Source organism: Cornus florida, unplaced genomic scaffold, assembly GCF_030987335.1.
Source record: "Cornus florida cultivar Cherokee Brave unplaced genomic scaffold, ASM3098733v1 CherokeeBrave_3.0.0_Hap2_Chr11, whole genome shotgun sequence".
NCBI lineage: Eukaryota > Viridiplantae > Streptophyta > Magnoliopsida > Cornales > Cornaceae > Cornus > Cornus florida.
The window spans coordinates 133,513,270-133,533,415 of NW_026775581.1; the positions used below are offsets into that span (position 1 = coordinate 133,513,270).

Consider the following 20,146-nt stretch of genomic DNA (forward strand, 5'->3'; position numbering starts at 1 on the left):
CAAAGGTATTCCAAATTAATTCTTAAAATTCACATGAAAGAAGAAAAAAAAGTTTAAATTAAACTCAAAGCAAAAGATGCGAAAAGAAAAATAAAAGAAAATATTACCATCACCATTAGCATAGATGTGGTTGAATAGCTCATAATTCAAAAAGTTACCATAGTTCTTCCATACTTTTTATGTTAATAAGATTAGTTACTTTGTTCAACTCCATCATTTTTTAATCAGTGAGTTTTTATAAAGTTACATACAAAGATTAATATTAAATCCTAAAGAGATAGAAGATAAGTTATAGAGAATAGAGAAAGAACTGAGAGAGAGGATGTAAGCTATTCAAAACATTAATTGGGGAAAGAAAGAAAGATTAGAAAATCTTTCCATAATCGAAAAGGTAATTATGTTATTTGAGAAAAAAAAAATTATTTATTTATAAAATTAGAGATCGAAATGTCATTATTTTTAGGAGTGTAGTGCAATTATAGAAAAATAAAATGCTAATATTGCCTCATTTAATTTGAATTTATAAAAAAATAAATAGACCCACTATAATTAAATTTGATAATTTATTCCCTATAAATATCATAAAAAATATTGTATAATAGTCATCGTTTAAAAAGTAAAATTCAAAAGAGCATCACTTCGTGCGAGTGTGAGAGCGTATATATATAATATATATATATATATATATATATATATATATATATAACGCTCAATAGGGTTTCGTTCAACTTATCGGGCATGTTTGTATGTATAACCGTGTATCTAAGATTCTAATATATATGTATCTTGACATTTATCTGCACTGATTCTTTCCTGTTCACTCTCATCTCCCTCTTCTTCCGCCGCCGCGGCCACCGTCACTGCCCTTGCCGCGGCCGCCGTCACTGCCACTAGGAGTGGAAATTAGAAAAACCCTAACCATATATTGCGATATGGGTGGTGATGGGAAAACAGGGGAGGAAGAGAAGCAGAGCAGCCAAACTATGGCGTCTGATCTGAATGATTACGCTATCATCAAAGAAGGAGAGGCAGAGATTATTATGCAGGCCAAGAACGAAGTGTTTTACAACAAAACCCAGGTCCTCCCTATACCACATAGGTCTTGATGCTTCATTAAAATTGCCGCCTTGTGTATGTGATTTTCACTGAAAGAATGTCTTTGCTATGTTTTACGCATAAAAATTGCCGAGTCTGAGATTGTGATTTCTGAGATTAATTTTTTATGGGTCATTGCTATTTAGTTATGTTATTTGTTGAATTTTTTTGAAGTCCTTCACTTCTTGAAATGTACTTATTTGTTTACCTTCCAAATGTAATTGCTGAATTGAACGAACCCTTTTGTGGTTCAGTGTTTTTTTTGGCTTTAGAAGCAACCTTTGTCTTCCAACTTTTTGGTTGGTTTCAGTATATGCTGATTTGGATTTGGAAATATATGCGTTACATTGGAAATATCTTAAATTTTGCATTTCCCCCCTTTTTTGTTGGCCAAACATAGAAATGAAAGTGTTCTTTATATCGGCTTTCAATGTGAGGACATTAGGTTATGGTAAATTTTATTACAGATATTAAAATGATCTAATCCTTCTAAATTTTGGGGGATGGGTATATAATTAAAAAAAAAAAACCTAAATAACAAGTGTATATTACTTAAAAAAAAATTAGGGGGTAGGCAATTTCCCCCCTCACATTCATGTAGGTCCATGCCCAAGTTCATGAGTTCTCTTGCCAGTGTGCTAAAGTCTTATAAGGGCTGGTGTGTGGTACATCAGACTTAAATTATCCCTATATGATTGAACTCGATCACAGAATGGTCAAATAAACTATCGGGAAGTAAGAGTGACCTTTCCCTTCAGATGTCACTGTCTCATGTCCAAGAACTTGTACATGAAGTTGAAAGGATTTTGAACTCATTTGGAAACAGTGAGTATTAAACAATTTAAGCAAAGATTAATAAACTTAGTATGAAGAAAGCAGAAAGCAGGATACACAGTACCTTTATAGGAGAGGAGAGTCATAACTTATCTCTCTCTCTTTTGTTGTTGGTAATTGGTAACTAGAATCACAACTTCATTCGTATCTCGAGGTTTGACCAAGGTAGGGTTGTTGAACTGGGTTGAGAGTCGAGTTAACAAGTGTACGTGGAGCACACAGGAATTAGGCTAGTGGCTAGGTTAAGCAATTGAGCTATACTAGGCTAAGCTAAGGAACCATGAACTGTGTTACAGTGCTGAAGGGGAAGTTGTAAATTTGATGTGGGCTGTCCTTCTGAAGCCTTAACTTTTACAGTTGAGTCGGGAGACTTACTTTGAACAATTGCTAGATGATAGTTGTCTTGTTCTTCTTTAGGAAGGTGCCTTTTGTCAACCAACACGCATTTCCCCTTTTAAGAAATACTCTGGATATGAGTGTTGTGGGGATAACAATTACCTTGACCTTCCATAATCACGGTTTCTGGCACGGGTAAGTTTTTGAGCACTCCTACCACCTCACTTGTTCTGGATTTTGATAACCGTTTAACAACCAACTTCAGCCTAGATCATGTATGAAAAATTCATGTCTGTCCACTAGACCAAAATCTCCTGCACTTGTTTCAGTCTAATGCTGCTAATTTCTTTGAAGATATACTAAGTGTGGGATTCCCTATTCCTACCAGGTATCGTTTCCCAGCAATCTCACATGGTAGCTCTTCAACTGCTCGGATCACATGGGTTTAGGTATAAACAATAGTGATGCATTTTTTTTAATTAGTGAAGGGCATTCTTTATCCCGAGTTACCTTGTTGGCTTAGGTTTCCTTTTTTGGTTAGTTGTTATGAGTATTCAAGAAGATTTCAATAATTTGTTCTCAAATTTTACAATATAACAAACGGTTTCCTTCAGATGGCTGTGGGGATCAGTTGATTCCCAATCACAAATAATATGAATAGGAAATCTGGACAACTCATCTACAAAAAAATACATTTTTATTGCTCATCTCTCCCTGGATTATCTTGTTGAAATACGTAGAAAACCAATCACCTTCGCTAGTTATGATTCGTGAGGCTTGAAGTTGAATTCTCATTGTGAGAATAATATGCTTCCTGTATAACAAAGTATTTCGTAAAAAAGACATAAGATGATACCTTGGGATTTGGGAGTTCAATCGACTCATTTAGCATCCAAGTTTGTACATCATAGCTAGCTTCCATTTGATTTTATTTCTTCAAAGCTTTACAACAATTCCTTTTATAGTTTTGTGAATAATGATTATTTAATGCCCTATAATGATCGAATACCATGGTAATGCATAACTAATCAAGCAAAATTTTATCTTCAAATCAACCGCTATCTGTGTTGGAGAGATTCTTGTGAGTAAGTACAGAATGGGTAATTATTTACTTTGTATTTTAAGTTATAACCGTTGTTTTGTTGGAGTAAAACCTTCCAAGCCAGTTAGTTGCCTTTGTGGTTTTCTGGAGAATAATATACTTTCTGTATAACAGAGTATTTTGTAAAAAGACATAAGATGGTACCTTGGGAGTTCAATTGACTCATTTAGCATCCAAGTTTATACATCATGGTTAGCTTCCATTTGGTTTGATTTCTTCAAAGCTTTACAACAGCTCCTTTTTTTAGTTTTGTGAACAATGATTATTTAATTCCGTATAATGGTCGATTACCATGGTAATGCATAACTAATCAAGTAAAATTTTATCTTCAAATCAACTGCTATCTGTGTTGGAGAGATTCCTGTAAATAGAGGATGGGTAATTATTTGCTTTGTGTTAATAACCATTGTTTTGTTGGAGTAAAATCTTCCAAGCCAGTTGCCTTTGTGGTTTTCTGGTGGACTAAGTGGATTCTGATCTTGCAACTTTATGATAACCAGGTGAACAACAGGGACATTTCTATTGCTGTCTTGAGGACATTTATATCCAAACGCAAACAGGAGCATGAATCAATGCTATCCAGAAGAACAAGAACGGCACAAAAGGTATCAATTGAGAATACTTCTGAACCAGAAGCACCTATCGATTCTGTTGTGGATAATGAAAAACCTAATGGGGAATGTGAAGAGTCAGAAGAGATATCCCATGATGAACCATGTAGCATATCAAAAGGACCAGTCAAAACCCCAGACTGGAAAATACGCGGGGAATTAAAGCCACCTAGAGTACTTGAGGTTTTTCCTGTATCTTCTGTTATTATGATGTATTATTTGTTTGTTTATCACATACAATTGATGTTGTGTGGAAAATTTAATGCACATTGTCTTTGGCCTTTATCTTAATTTGGGCTTTCTTGTGTGGTGATAGGCCTTGTCAGCTTCTGGGTTAAGAGCTTTAAGATATGCACGTGAAATAGAAGGGATAGGTCAAGTTGTGGCCCTGGACAATGATAAAGGTAGTTAGATCTTTTATGCTTTACATCCTGTGACTTCATATTGTTTAGGATGCCACTTTTTCTTTGAACTGAAAAGAACATCTTCATGTGCGATTAAGCTCATAGAACTCCATCAAGATGCTGTTTCCTATATTTTTTTTGGTATATTCAATTCTGTATGAATGCTGAATATATGTTTCATTACAAATTGAATTACCATCTTTCACATATTGTTTTATGTTGAAAATTAAGATGCTTCTTTTGTGGTGTGTAACTGAGCCCTATGCATGAGAGGATTTATTATTTTTGCTTTTTGCAGCTTCTGTTGAAGCTTGCAGGAGAAATATAAAATTTAACGGTTCAGTGGCATGTTCAAAGGTGGAATCACACCTTGACGATGCTCGAGTTTACATGCTCACCCACCCAAAAGAATTTGACGCGGTATGCTCCATACATCTTTTTTACTCGCGATTTCCTTTCTCTAATCGTATGTGAAGATTTGCAAATGGAGATAGCTTGTCAGGATATGTATTTATTATTTATTATTTATTTGCAATCAATTTCATTCAAAAACTGTATAAAAGAAATTGCTTATCTTGAGCATAATTGATGGAAATGCTGTAGATAATACTGATCACTTTGAAGTAGTGGTTATTACCCATCTTTGCCATATTCTGATTTTGGACAGATGGTTTTCCAGGGCTGTCCACTCATTAGCTTTACAATGAGATAGTATTCATGCTTTATTGTTGCTGGTATTTTAGGTTGATCTTGATCCTTATGGTTCACCTTCGGTGTTCTTGGACTCTGCGGTGCAATCAGTTGTTGATGGAGGCATGTTGATGTGCACAGCAACTGATATGGCAGTGCTATGTGGGGGTAATGGGGAGGTTTGCTATTCCAAGTAAGGTTTTAAACTCTCCTCGCCTTCAATAGATCAATGGCCTATGATTAGTGATCTTATCTATAATGCTGCTTGTGGAATTAGGTATGGTTCCTATCCACTGAAAGGAAAATATTGCCATGAAATGGCTTTGAGGATCCTCCTTGCCTGCATTGAGGTATTTCCATAATCGTAAGGAAACTGTTACATGTCAACATAGAATATCATTGACTAATCTCTGTCTCTGTTTCTCTCTCGGGTTGGGGTATTAGAAGAAGTGAGTGAAGGATCCCTCAGTGGTCTTGTGGCTACTTCTCTCAAATTTGACAACTTCATTGGTCAATCTGCTTAGTTGTTCAGCTGCTCCTTTTATCACTTTTTTTCCCTCTCTTTTTCATGGTATATAATTATATGTAAAAGGCTCGCGTGCGCTTTACTCACTTGTGATATCGAGATAGTGCGTATAATCCCCCATTGTTTGTTCACCTCCCCTATACTTTAAATATGGTGTGGATTAGTGCCTTTGGGCATTGACCTATATTGACTGGTACCGGAGCTACAAAAAGACTAAAATAACCCTCTATCTATGATTTAAAAATAATAATAAAATAACGAAAAAATAGGAAAAGACTAAAATAGCCCTCAATCAATACTCCATCTCTATTCTCGTTCTTGCCCTCTCTCTCTCTCTCTCTCTCTCTCTCTCTCTCTCTCTCTGCAACTGCAAACTACAAAATCTACAAGAATCAGAAGTTCAAAACCCATATATTTGAGTTTATCTATCTGTCTGCAAGAATCAAAAGTTCAAAACCTATTACCTATATCAAAACCCATATCGGCATATCATTTCAGATTGTTCAAAAAATCAAAACCCATATCTTTCAGTTTCCATCGCCCGCTGTTCCAGTTCGGGTTCGCGTTTCGCAAGCTTCAGCCGCTGTCTCTCAACTCTCAAGCTTGCCCAATCTCTCTCTCTCTGCAGCTGCAAACTACAAAATCTACAAGAATTGGAAGTTTAAAACCCATATATTTCAGTTTATCTATGGGTTTTGTTTTAATTTTTTTTCTAAATCAACTAATCAAGGTCTATAATTCTTGTTTTGCAAACTAAATCCTATTTGGTGAAATTTTTTATGATCTTTTTATATAATTTTTTTTGGGCAAATCATTTCAGCCTCCCCAATCGCCTCCATCTCTATTCGTTCTCAACTCTGAACTTACCCTCTCTCTCTCTCTCTCTCTGTAACTGCAAACTACAAAATCTACAAGAATCCCCAAATTCATTGGTAAAGGCCCTGTAAGAGTATTCCAACTACCATCAAAAGCTACGAGTCCAGTAGCATTGGCTATTGATGCTGGAATTGATCAAGAGAATTGGTTGCATCCAAAAAAAATTGTTCGGAGTTTTGGAAGAGTCCAGCCTAAATCTAGAAGGAGGCTTCCAGTTAAGAGAAGATTAATGGAAATCGAAAATAATGTGATGGTTGAGATATGGTAAAGCAGGGTAGGAACCGTAACAGATAAATTGTTTGAGCTCAGCTGAAGGTGCTCTAACTTTGAAAGCCAACCTAGTTGAAAACCCATATATACTATACACACACACACACACACACACACACACACATATATATGGTGAGGGGTAGTAAAGAAATGTAAAAGGGCAATTTTGGGAATAAAGGGTTTAAAATGGTCATGTGCATGTCACCGGAATTCTCACCGGAGGTGCTTAATTGTACATTTTTATATCTAGTATGGATTTTTATAAACAAATCTAACAAAAAGGGTGTAATTCGCACAAATTGAAAATCACGGGTGTTTTTCAGACTTTCCCCTATGTAAAATGACAACTGTATCAGTGAATTTTTTTGGTAATTTATATTTCTTAATGTTGTAACATATTATAGAGAAACAATGAGAGGCGGTGTAAGTGATTGATCAGTTATCTGAGAAAGTTCTTTTCAGAAATTCTTTTTATCTTCATAAACCTCTTTTTTTGTTGACTATATTTTCAAAGCATTTTGACTGAGTTATGTCTAGATCCTAGCCAAAATGAGTGGCTTGCATCCCCAAATATTCTGATGATCAACTAACCTATGATATGTATAAAATGACCAAAATGACTATAATAACCTTCTGCAGTATGGCTGATGCAGTTCATAAAATATTGTAGAAACATAATTTAGAGATGGAATTATTGAAAATTGGTTGGATTTCAGGGTTTAGTACCCACTCAAACCTCTACAGTTGAGTTCTAGGTTGTCTTGGGCCTTTTTTTATTTTTATTTTTTTTCTAGTTCAATATTATTATTGTTCTATTTAGTTCTTGAAGTTAAGGGTATTTTGAGAATTTATATTTTGTAGGATATGGATTGTGGTAGAGTCCACTAATTGACTCGCTTCCTCACACTTGTCAGTCAAGCTTTTACCGTTGTACCAAATAATGGCTCCTTTTTTGTCATTACCTGTCATTCAGTCAATTTTTGTTCTCCTGGTTCTCTTTTGTATACTACTGCTATGGCTTTCTATACCAACAATGTATGTCATATTTACCATTAATTATTTAACTGGTCTTCGTGTTTTATATATATCTTAAAGCTGGAAGTGGTAAATAATTTTTTATCACATAACTCTTTGTGCTTGTTCTTCATTTTATAATTCAGTTACCAATGTGGTCTCAAAGTTCTATTTGCTTTCTTAAATTCAGAGCCATGCAAATAGATACAAGCGATATATTGTTCCAGTGCTCTCAGTTCAGATGGACTTTTATGTTCGGGTTTTTGTTCGCATATATACGTGAGTGCCCTCTATTCTTGATTATGGCTTACATTATTTAGTGGGTAACCTAACATAGGTCATTTCTCTTCATATTTTTTCTGAATTGGTTGTTCTATTAGTCTATTAGTTTCCATTTGATTGAAATCTGAAATGATTGATTGCAGTTCTGCAAGTGCAATGAAAAACACTCCGCTTAAGCTCTCTTATGTTTATCAGTGCAATGGTTGTGATTCTTTCCATCTTCAGTCGATTGGGAGGACTGTGTCCAAGGTATGAATCTATTCAATATCCCTTTTGTGTATCTTAAATATTGCTGCATATCTTGGCATAAATGATATGTACCATGTATGAATTTTTGTGATGCATATGTTTGCTGAACTTGTGTAGAAGGTTAGGACATACCTCTCTCTCTCTCTCCCTATCTGCCTTCACTTACATATCGATGTTGATGTTTCATAGTTCTGTGATACTTCTCAATCTTACGTGTGTGTACAGTGCACATACGTGTGTGTGTGTGTTGTTTGTCTATATATTTGTTAATTTTTCTCTTTGATGTATCTTCCATTCTGGTGGCATTTTCATGCATATGCACGTGCACAGAGTTTCATTTACAAATTAATTTATCATATAGTTTCTGTGAGCTATTTTGATGAATGCTCTATCACTTGCATCCTGTCTAAAGCTGGCAATAAGTTGGAACATACTGGGTTTAGGGTGGAGATAGCTTGTCAGTGGGATCAAATTTGGAATTACAAATTTCCGCATTCTATTTACACAGGCAAGAGAGACAGAGGAGGAGGAGGGGGGGTTGAAAGGAAAGAAACGAAGGAAGAGGTGCACAGGTTGCTACTGATTGCTTCTTACCTAATGTAGAGCTGGCAATTTTGTTCGTGCAGGTAGAGTCTTGGGGTGGTCGTAGCATCTCAGTGGGCGGTTGAGTAACTATATTAAACTTGGAATTGTTTTGATTGCAACTCAGATTGAGCTGACTAGTGCTTTTGCTTTAGAAAGCCATAAGCTTGAGTGGTTGTTTGCAATTACTTCACCAGCTTTAAAATGGTTTGTCTCCAGGTCCGGGCTCCTTTGGAACAAAACTTGCTATCTGTAGGGGTCTGTGGCAGCATGGTACTGCAGTTTTGTGTTATAGGTGAACTTGACTACTGATGCTCTGACTGGTTGCTTAGAAACTGGGAGTACATAAGACACTTAACAACAGGCAATTGGAGAATAACTGTATAAAAGAAGTGAATATATCAAAGATTATAGTAACTCTATTATTAGTTGTGAGCCATAGGGCAAGGGTGTCTTTTGGAAGTTAATTAATGGGTCCATGTGATCTGTGAATAGTATGTTTCCAATTCTCTAATATTCCAAATCATGACAACTTCTTGATATTTTTTTTCCTTCCTCAAGAATAACAGCATCAGGTACCTACCTGGGTATGGTCCTGTTGTTCCTCAAGAATGCAGGGACTGTGGCAAGAAATACAACATGGGTGGGCCAATATGGTCTGCTGCCATTCATGATCAAGAATGGGTAACTTCCATGCTAGCAGACGTGAAATCAATGGAGGACCGCTATCCTGCTTATGATCGAATATCTGCTGTATTGACGACAGTTTCAGAGGTGTGTTTATGTCCTTCAAAATGGTATTTTATTTATTGTTTTATAACATCAACTACATACGAGCTTGTTCAGTTCTCCATGTCTGTCTAAAGAAAATAATGAGGGCATGACTGTATTTGGGTAGAAGGTGTTGAAATAGTATTAAGGAAACTTTTTGTTCTTGTTACTGTGACACAATTAATTTCATGCCCCTTATTTTCTTTCATGTAGGTTGACTGGTTATACCTATATACATATCCAGACAAAAAATTGATTGGCAATACACATTACATTAAATACTTATTCTTCCTGGTGTATGTTATGCAGGAATTGCCTGATGCTCCTCTGTTTCTGAGTTTGCACAATCTCTGTGCTACACTAAAATGCACTTCCCCGTCTGCAGTAATATTCCGCTCTGCTGTAATTAATGCAGGATATCGTATTTCAGGAACTCATGTAAATCCATTGGGACTGAAATCAGATGCTCCCATGGATGTCATTTGGGACATCATGCGTTGCTGGGTAAGTGCTATACGTTTGTGTTTTCTGTTTGAGTGCATGTGCATGTGCTTGCATTTTCCTTTTCTTATAGTAAATTGTAGATGTTTCAATGAGGATGAATTAAAATCTTCAAAAGTCATCTTTGTTAACAAGATTAAATTAATAAAGTCTTAAATTTCCTGCATCTTCATCATCCATTCTTTTTATTTATTTTTTATTTTTGGGTGTCTAAGTTGATATTTGAGGTAGCAGTTTCAAAAGGCCAAGATTCTCATGTGGGCTTGTCTTCTTATTTCCCGTTAAATAGCTGGCATGCTTACTATTTAATTTGGGTACAATCCATTAACCTCTCCTGAGGTTTGTCATAATAATGGCCAATATTACTTCATGTACTACTGTAGCCGTTGGTGAGCAGACGAATGTTAAGTTATGATATAAAATGTACTTTTTACCCTTGATGTTTTAATACTTTAATAATTGAAAAAATCTTTGATGTGAAATTACTTTTCTGCCCAACATATATAAAAACCACTCCCCCTCAGTTTCTCTCCTCTCTTCTTCCCTCTCTGTGTTTCTCTCTCTTCTTCTCCTTTCCCTTCTTTCTCATAAACCCCTATGGTGTACGATTTGTTGGTCGAATCCACTGAAGTGGACAAAGCCAGAGTTCTTGGGATTGAGAAGTTTGGGAATGAGTCGAGATTGATGAAACAACAACGGTGTTAGTGATGGTGAGTGAAGACGAAGAAGATCACCAGGACTATCTCTGTCTGTCCTGGAGATCTTTCATGCATGAATTTGCTTCTTGGGCTCAATTTTGGGGAAGCCTCTGAGTCTGATTTCAAGTAAGAGCCTTTTTGTGTAGAAGAGACATAGAACATGCAAATCGGACTTTTTCATATTTCCGAACTTTTTCTCTGATGATTCATTTGCTTTCTCAGAGGCACCATTTCCTGCATTTTTGCTTTCAATCACCGACTCTTTTGTCATCTCGACTTCCCCAAAATTTTCCTCCGGGAAGATAGTGCAATTCGGAATCAATCCTTGACTCCTCACCATATGACAGAAATCTATTCCTTGATGGGACTGATCAAAGCTCCGCATCTCATGGACATTATATGACATTGTGATATAACTGCTCGATTGTGTTATCAGCAGCCCCATATATAGCTAGATCAATGGAGTCACCCTAAAATTCAAGTTAAATCTGTATATACACAAATTATATAATATATATACATATATGTGGAGATGAGAGATGTGGCGATTGGGAGATCGATGAGAGAAATAGATAAAATCTATATAATTTTTTTTCAAGTTATAAAATAAAATATCAATTCATATTACACCTTAAATAATTTTATAAGTTATAAATTTTAAAACTTAATCCAATTGTTATTAATAAGTTGAAATTTAGATCGAATCTTTATATTTATAAAATTTTTAAATTTTGTATTTACAAATTTAATGATATGAAATTGATATGAAAATTGATTTCATTTGTATTTGACTATTTCATTGTGTATCATCATATCAATCATTTCAAGGGCATTTTCGTCAATGTATGGATGATTTTTTTTGTCATTTCAAGGCAAAATCTAAGGCTATTGATGCCTTTCCAGTTTCCACACAAGGCCAAGGGCAATTGAGTTATTATACAAAAAATCATTAATGGAAATGGGAGGGGAGTCGTTGAGCACACACGGCATACCTTAGGAGATTTGGCTGTAATATTGGCCATTCTTGCCACCAGCCCTGTAATGTTAATTTAACTGCTTAGATTGTGGTTTATGCAGCGGTTATGATGTGACTGATGGTTTATTGGGTGGTTTTTATGGTTTTCTCGTTTGTAGGTCAAAATTCATCCTGTGAAAGTTCAACCTCCAGAGCAGGCAGGAAGTGTTATACTTGCAAAGGAACCAGTCCTTCAAGTAAGTTTCACCTGCCATGCACGGCCGCAATTCACCTTTACTGTAATGTTTTCAATGTCCTTTTCAAAATTTGTCGACTCCATTTGAAACCAAATTTGCAGGAAATTGCGTGCACACACAAACACTTGCATTAAGATGAAAAGTCATTTTCGTTCTAGGTGTGTAAGAATATAAAACCTTAGAACTCTCAGTTACCAATCTATCTGAGACCAAAAAAAATGTTGGAAGTTCTCAGATTCTTGAACTCTACTGGGCTAGGGAAGAACCCGTGCTTTTCTGCTAATAATTCTATTGTCCCGTCTCTATTTCTTTTTATGAGCAGGCTAATTTTGCTCGAGCTGTTGCATCCCTTAGCAAAGCACAAGCCAAGAAGGTTGCACGGTTCCTTCCAAATCCTGAAAGGCATTGGGGCCCTAAGCTCAGGGCAGGCCGTCAGATTACAAGCAAGCACTCATCTCTTTTGGGTCCACATGCGGTGCCTAGCACTAATAACCACGAAGAAGGTGATGATCCCCAAGCCAAACGTAAGAAGGTGGAAGATCCCATTTCCATTTCGTGAGAACAAGGCATCCTTATTTGAAAATGTCCCATGTGCCTTTCCCCAAGCTGACATAGAGCTCATTTCTGCTCTTGTACTCTGATATATTACTCTGCAAATTCATTGCAGAAACAATTGTTGGAGCTCCCAACCATAATCACGCGAATTGCCCCTAGGAAATTGAGGATCACAACAAATGTATGTCCATTTAAGAGTTCTGCTTTTGTTTGGTTATAATTAACTTTATTCGTTTACTCACTGTTATAATGGGTTTATCTATCTTTTTGTCAGAGACTGTAATCAAGTAGTACTTAATTTAATTAATCTGAAGAGAGATGTGTTTGTATGACCTCTGTTTTTAAAATGCCGAATTTTGGTGCAGTATTGTTGAATACTTGTAATCGCTTATAATTTTTTTTTTTTTGGGTATTTTGCTAATGAAATTTATAATTTACATGATTGAAGTTTTTGTGTGACATTCAAAATTCAATTTTGTGGATTGCTTAGGGCTAGCATAATAATAAGGGATTATTACATATAAATGAACTTAGTGGTCCATATTTATCCATACATCGAGTCAAAGTCAATAATTTCTCTAAAATGTGTTTGATCCAAAAGCTGAGGTGGCACATGAAAAAAATATTGTTTCATATTTCTGTTGTCTAAAATACCCTTCTTCCTATTTTATGTGCTGCCTAAAATGTCCTTTTGCGAAGATACCATTTTTTTTTTCCAAAGGTACCACATTTTTGGACTGAAGTACTACCTTTTGACATCCAGGTACTATGTTTTCTAAACACTCGTTTACCTAGATTGGAGAATATTTTGTGTTATTCATAGTGTTAATGGAGCTGTTTATGGATGTAATGTGCAACCTAATAAGCGGTGTGGGATTTAATACAATTTTCAATTGTAAAAATAAGTCCATTTTTTTGACGTCGAGGTACCATGTTTTCTAAACACTCTAACTAGTTTGGAGAATATTTTTTGTTATTCATGGCCCTAATGGAGCTATTTATTGATCTACTGTGCAACCTAATTAGCGGTTTAGGGTGTAATACCATTTTTATTTGCAAAAATAAGTCCCTTTTGCGAAGGTACCATTTTTTTTCTAAAGGTACCACGTTTTTGGACTAAAAGGTACCACTTTTTGGCGTCCAGGTACCATATTTTCTAAACATTCGTTTAACTAGATTGGAGAATTTTTTGTGTTATTCATGGCATTAATGGAGCTGTTTATAGATGTAATATGCAACTTCATTAGTGGTGTGGGGTTTAATACCATTTTCAATTGCAAAAATAAGTCCCCTTTTTTCACGTCGAAGTACCATGTTTTCTAAACACTCTAGCTACTTGGAAAATATTTTGTGTTATTCATGACCCTAATGGAGCTATTTATTGATTCAATGTGCAACCTAATTAGCGGTGTGTGGTGTAATATCATTTTCAATTGCAAAAATAAGTCCATTTTGAAAAGGTATCACTTTTTTCCCAAATGTACCACGTTTTTGAACTGAATGTACCATTTTTTAGCGTCCAGGTACCATGTTTTCTAAACACTCGCTTAACTAGATTGGAGAATATTTTGTGTTATTCATTACTTTAATGGAGCTGTTTATGGATGTAATGTGCAACCTAATTAGTGGTATGGGGTTTAATACCATTTTTAATTGCAAAAATAAGTCTCTTTTTTTGGCGTTGTGGTACCATGTTTTCTAAGCACTCTAGCTAGCTTTGAGAATATTTTGTGTTATTCATTAGCCAACAAGCTACCATTCACCTCAAGGAACCTCACTATTTCCATCTTCATCTATCAAGGCTTATAAGATGTAATTTCCTCGACTTTTGATATAATTTTTGCTGTAGAATAATTTCTTAGTATAACTTAGTTGTTAGTACTATAGCTCAATGTTCATTTGCACTTTTCCATGTTATATATTCTGCACAGTTAATGAAAACTTTCCAAAGGCCATTTGTTGGTAGGAATGAGTGATTTTTTATTTATTTATTATTTTTTGAAGTTGTCTTTTGTCTCGTAATATCAAATATATATATATATATATATATATATATATATATATATATATCTGGTACAAATCTGTGAATTCTTTCATAGTTGTATTAATTGGGCAATTTTTTTTTTTTTTTTTTTTTCGTGTTAACCATGATAGTGCTGTCTTTTTTGGGCGAATTATAAATTCTTTTTTAATTTTGATAATTCTTTTTAAAATTATTATTATTCAAAGTTTCGAATTATCTATTTTTATATTGCTTTTGTTCCTTATTATTATTATACAAAGCCTTAATATCTTAATTTTTGTTGCATGTGACAGTCACAAAGACAAAGTGGTTCTTTTGTTCCAACTACACACAGAGACACAGAGAATGCATGTCCATCGCATACACAAACAAGAGGACTCTCATTAGGACCACACAAAGGAAAAGGGCCACAAAATGGTTTACCGCATAACAAGGAAATACATACCTATATTTACCCAATTGGGAGCTAGAGGAAGTGGGATAGGAGGATCTCAGAATCCAAAAAGTATTTGAAATGATGTGGGATATGAGACATTTGTAATGTTGAACAGTGTCATTTTTTTTTGCTGCTATTTTATAATCTGTTGGTGTGAGCTATTTTTCTACTTTTAAAGGAGAATAGCTTTGCAACTTTTTATTGTGGATTAGGTTGGTATGGTTTTGCAACCATTGTATGGCGTATTATACTGGCATCTACCTTAGATGGAATGAAATGAAGTTCTCCTTTGCATTGGGTTTTTATGAATTAGTATTGTATGGCTTATTATACTAGAGCCTTCCTGAATTTTCTTCGACTATTGCATGAATGTAGTATCAAAAATATTTCATTCCAAAATTGAAGCAGTTGAATGAATAAGGGTAGTTTTGTAACTCTGCAATGGTCAATAACGTTAAAAATGTCATTTCAGCCATTGTAAAGGGCAAAATTGACATTCTACCCATTTATCCATCCTGACATCAGCACTAAACGTCTGTTACTTAAAGGAAGGGGGTAAGTTGATACGTATGGTATTACACCCTACACCGCTAATTAGGTTGCACAGTGAATCAATTAATAGCTCCATTAGGGCCATGAATAACACAAAATATTCTCAAAGCTAGCTAGAGTGTTTAGAAAACATGGTACCTCGACACAAAAAAAAAGGGACTTATTTTTCCAATTGAAAATGGTATTAAACCCCACACCGCTAATGAGGTTGCACATTACATCCATAAACAGTTCCATTAATGCCATGAATAACACAAAATATTCTCCGATCTAACTAAACGAGTGTTTAGAAAACATGGTACCTGGACACCAAAAAGTGGTACCTTCAGTCCAAAAACGTGGTACCTTTGGAAAAAAAGTAATACCTTCGCAAAAGGGACTTATTTTTGCAATTGAAAATGGTATTACACCCTACACCGCTAATAAGGTTGTACAGTGGATCAATAAATAGCTCCATTAGGGCCATGAATAACATAAAATATATTCTCCAAGCTAGCTAGAGTGTTTAGAAAATATGGTACCTCGACACCAAAAAAAGGGACTTATTTTTGCAATTGAAAATGGTATTAAACCCCAAACCGCTAATTAGGTTGCACATTACATTCATAAACAGCTCCATTAACGCCATGAATAACACAAAATATTCTCCAATCTAGCTAAACGAGTGTTTAGAAAATATGGTACCTGGACGCCAAAAAGTGGTACCTTCAGTCTAAAAATGTGGTACCTTTGGAAAAAAAAAGTGGTACCTTCGTAAAAGGGAATTTTAGGCAACACATAAAATAGGAAGAAGGGTATTTTAGGCAACAGAAATATGAAACTGTATTTTTTCATGTACCACCTCAGCTTTTGGGTCAAACACATTTTAGAGAAATTATTGACTTTGACTCAATGTATGGGTAAATATGGGCCACTAAATTCATTTATATGTAATAATCCCTAATAATAATGTATATATATTTTTAATTAACTTGAGGTGTCTTGGGCTTCGTCCCAACTGTTGGTGATAAATTTGGGTATAGTATGGGTGCATGAGTTGACTTCATAAATTTTTTATGGGGGGCAATTTTTTATTTTTCCTAAGGAGATTAGAAAATTTTGCCATCTTGAAGTTTTTCCTGTAAAAAAAAAAAAAAAAATTCCTTAGATATTAGTGGTTTGCGAATTTACTAAATAAAATAAATTCAAAATTTTCCAAACTCAATTGTCAAACCACTTTAATGATGGATGATGGTCCATAAAAATGGGCCACTAAAGAGGCTCTCTTTAATTCCTTTTGTTTTCCTATTCCTTCCACTTTCTTTTTCTCACTAAAGCGTAGGTCTAAAACTTTATCAGTGTCAAATTGCCAATATAATCTGCTAAGCAAAATAATCACACCACATTTGAATTTGGGATTGAAAAAAAAAAAAAAAAGAAAGAGAAGCAAATGAGTTATTATGTATTTATCCGTGGCCAAGTAAATTTAAACTATATTTTTATTTAGAGTAATTCTATTTTTTTTACAAAAAAAAAAACTTTTAATCCCTTCTTTTACTCATAAAGGTACTTGGAATAAGAAAAATACATTCATATCACAAAGCAAAAAATATATTTTCTTTACAAATGAGTACATATTTTCTATAGCGAGTGGACATTCTGAATTCAATTATTACAATACCTCTAAAACATAGATGAATATTAATGATACATGTGAGTTGCAAGTAATTGCACAAATCAAGGATTTACTATATAGCATCTTGTATATAAGTTACCAAAGTTATAAATGTTTCTCCTTATTAGGCATCAATACTAATGGATTGAAAAAATCTGAATCCGTCACTAATCTGTTATCGCACTGATCGGATTGGATCCGTTGAATGATGGATCGGATCGAATTGGATCCACGAATTGGAGTTTTCCTAAATAGTCCAATATTATTTATTTTTTTAACCATAACCCAACAGATAAAATTTTATTTTATCACCATTAATTCATATATTTAAATAATTTTTAATTAATACATTATTAGAGTTCATTAAATGATCATTAACTAATTAAATTAACTAATTTATTCTTTAAATATATATATAAATGACTAGTGGATTGGATCGAATTTTTAATAGTTCAATTCGTGAGTTACGGATTCAATTTTTTTGAATCTGCTGCCGATCCGTGGCTATAGCAATTCGTTCCGATCCGTATAAATCGGACCAAATCAAATCGAATTCGTGAATTCGACTTATTTGCTGACCCCTAGTTATCTCCCCTTGTAGTTGTAAACCTAATAAAATAATACATGCATGATGCAGAAACACACAAACACACACACACACACTATGTACATAGAGAATATTTGTACTCTTTTAATTATTGCTGTCATCGGACTACCCAACAGTTGAAATAAAAGCTGCAAATTGTAATATAGTTTATATCATTCACTCTCCAATTTCAAAGGATTGAGATCACACACAACCCTCGGGATCGATCGATTTTTTTAGGTATAAATAATTTTTTATGGGTCACACTATTAGATATAGTATGAGCTTTATTTAATTCGTATGAAAAAAATGCCTTATATAAATTTTATAAATTAATCAAAGCAAAATCTCGAACACTTCAAGTACCACAAGTACGATTACATCCATTCAACTTGACTTTTTGTGAAGTCTGAAGAGTCAAACTAACATTAGAATCTTTCAAATTATTAATTAATCAATTTAGGTCAAAACCATGCTTTTGTTAAAAATAAAAGGGACAAAACGCAATAAATCAAAACGTCAAAAAGGGTTATACCACATTATGCGGCCTACAGAAACCTTACACAAGCCTGAATATATGTAATAAACAATATAAGTGAGTGGTTGTTCTGTGTGAAAGGCACCACCTGGTGATGTAGGCTGGACCAATGGCATCGCACCATGTCATTTTGGAGAAAGAATTTGCTGATAGTTTAACATAATATCAGAGAATCCCAATTAAAGGACATGAAATATGCCATAATATATAGGCATGGCACTTTGTGGTCCCTCCCTAGACAGTGATTGCATAGTGGGAATTAATTGTTATTTTATTTTTCATTTACATAGTATTAAGCTTCTCAATGGTTTAGAAGAAATTTGCTCAAAATATAATTTACTATATATGTATTATATTATATCAAGTAATGCAATTTGTTATAAATAAAAAAAAGAAAAAAAAAAAAATTTATTTTTGCCATAACCAGAAAGAAGAAAAAAGTGGTGATGTGTGGGAAGGCCCTCCAGTTGTTAGGTTTTATATTTTTATTTTTTTTTTATTTTATATTTTTTAGTCCATGGTCTTGGGGTCCAAGAACATAGGGGACTTTATTTTTTAGTTCATGGTCTTGGGGGTCCTTCCATATGGGTCCTCGGAGGAACTGGAATAGTCCACTGTCCTTCCATATGGGTCCAGGTCCAGAGAAGGGGTGAATGAAACTGCACCAGTGTCCCAAAAATCACATTCAACCACTTTAATGCTCCATTTAGTTACAAGCCCACGTTACTGGGCTCAGCAGTGTAAATTTTATATGAAGTTGGGTAAAGTGCACTAAATCCCCCTGAACTATGGCTCTATTGCAAAAAACCCCCCTGAAGTAAGCAAAACCCCCTAAACTATCAATTTGTTGCATTCAGTGACCAGCTGTGAAACAGCCGTTAACAGAAAAATGAAATTACCTTTTAGCCTTTAATTGAACGACATCGTCTTAATGGTTTTTTGTTCAACAGATGATAATGTGGCATTGTAATCTCTAGAACTAATAAAGAAGTGACACGTACCCACCTAACCTTATCAATAACATCGGTTGTATCTAATGGGCGCCAAACGTGTCTTCTCTCGCTCCAAAAAGTCCCAAACTAGTGGTTAACAATATGGCAAACAAGTCTTATGTACACTATTGACTCTCCCTCTGAAAATTCCAGTAATTTTCCTTCCCTCTTGCTTCCAATTTCTCTCTCTCAACCCTGATTGCTTGGTGTGTACTAGGTTGTGAAGAGATCTGGCCATTGACGATGCTACCACGGTGCTAGGGTGTGTACTAGTTCATGAAGAGATCACCGTGCGTCGATGAACTCGGCTTGCGGTTGAAATTGTGTTGTGGACGTTTTTCTTGATCGACGACCATTTCTGGACTGTCGACGAGGAGTTGTTGTCATCATTGTGCCTTCGTCGCGAACCAGTGTGCAGATCCGAAGTTTGCAGATATTGACTGTGCTGTGTAGCCCACCGACGACCTCTCCGTTTGCTGACGCCGGTGGCTGTCGTGTGTAGTCGCCGTTGTAACTGATTTTGTTGTCGGTGACTTCGTTTGAAACTGAGTGTGGTTCTTTGCTGTAGCCGAGAGATTTGCAGAGGCTTCACCGTCGTCCCTTGGCTGTTAATTGACTTGTGGTGGTCTCGATTCTCCATTCTATACCTCGGATCCTTGTTTTTTTTGTTGTCGGCAGCAGATTGTGGTCCTCGCCGGCATTGACAGTGAAGAAGAAGAGCGATGTTTGGCTACGGATGTGGAGCTATTCCAACCTT

General features: G+C 35.1%; 1 protein-coding gene across 3 annotated transcripts; it reads left to right on the forward strand.

Moving 5' to 3' along the window:
* Positions 1 to 710: 710 nt before the first annotated feature.
* Positions 711 to 12,940, forward strand: LOC132282148 (tRNA (guanine(26)-N(2))-dimethyltransferase 1). 3 transcript variants are annotated; one of them, XM_059783771.1, is made up of 13 exons: positions 1,024 to 1,079; positions 2,654 to 2,714; positions 3,868 to 4,161; positions 4,295 to 4,382; positions 4,681 to 4,802; positions 5,126 to 5,265; positions 5,350 to 5,422; positions 7,949 to 8,037; positions 8,184 to 8,289; positions 9,433 to 9,645; positions 9,952 to 10,146; positions 11,976 to 12,053; positions 12,376 to 12,940. In XM_059783771.1, exons 3-13 carry the CDS (start codon positions 3,940 to 3,942, stop codon positions 12,610 to 12,612), a joined length of 1,563 nt encoding a protein of 520 aa, XP_059639754.1. In that variant the 5' UTR covers positions 1,024 to 1,079; positions 2,654 to 2,714; positions 3,868 to 3,939; the 3' UTR covers positions 12,613 to 12,940. The 3 variants fall into 3 exon arrangements, with proteins under 3 accessions (XP_059639752.1, XP_059639753.1, XP_059639754.1); XM_059783769.1 differs by lacking the exon at positions 2,654 to 2,714 and having other exon boundaries at positions 711 to 1,079; XM_059783770.1 differs by lacking the exons at positions 2,654 to 2,714; positions 5,126 to 5,265; positions 5,350 to 5,422 and having other exon boundaries at positions 711 to 1,079.
* The last annotated feature ends 7,206 nt before the right edge of the window (positions 12,941 to 20,146 follow it).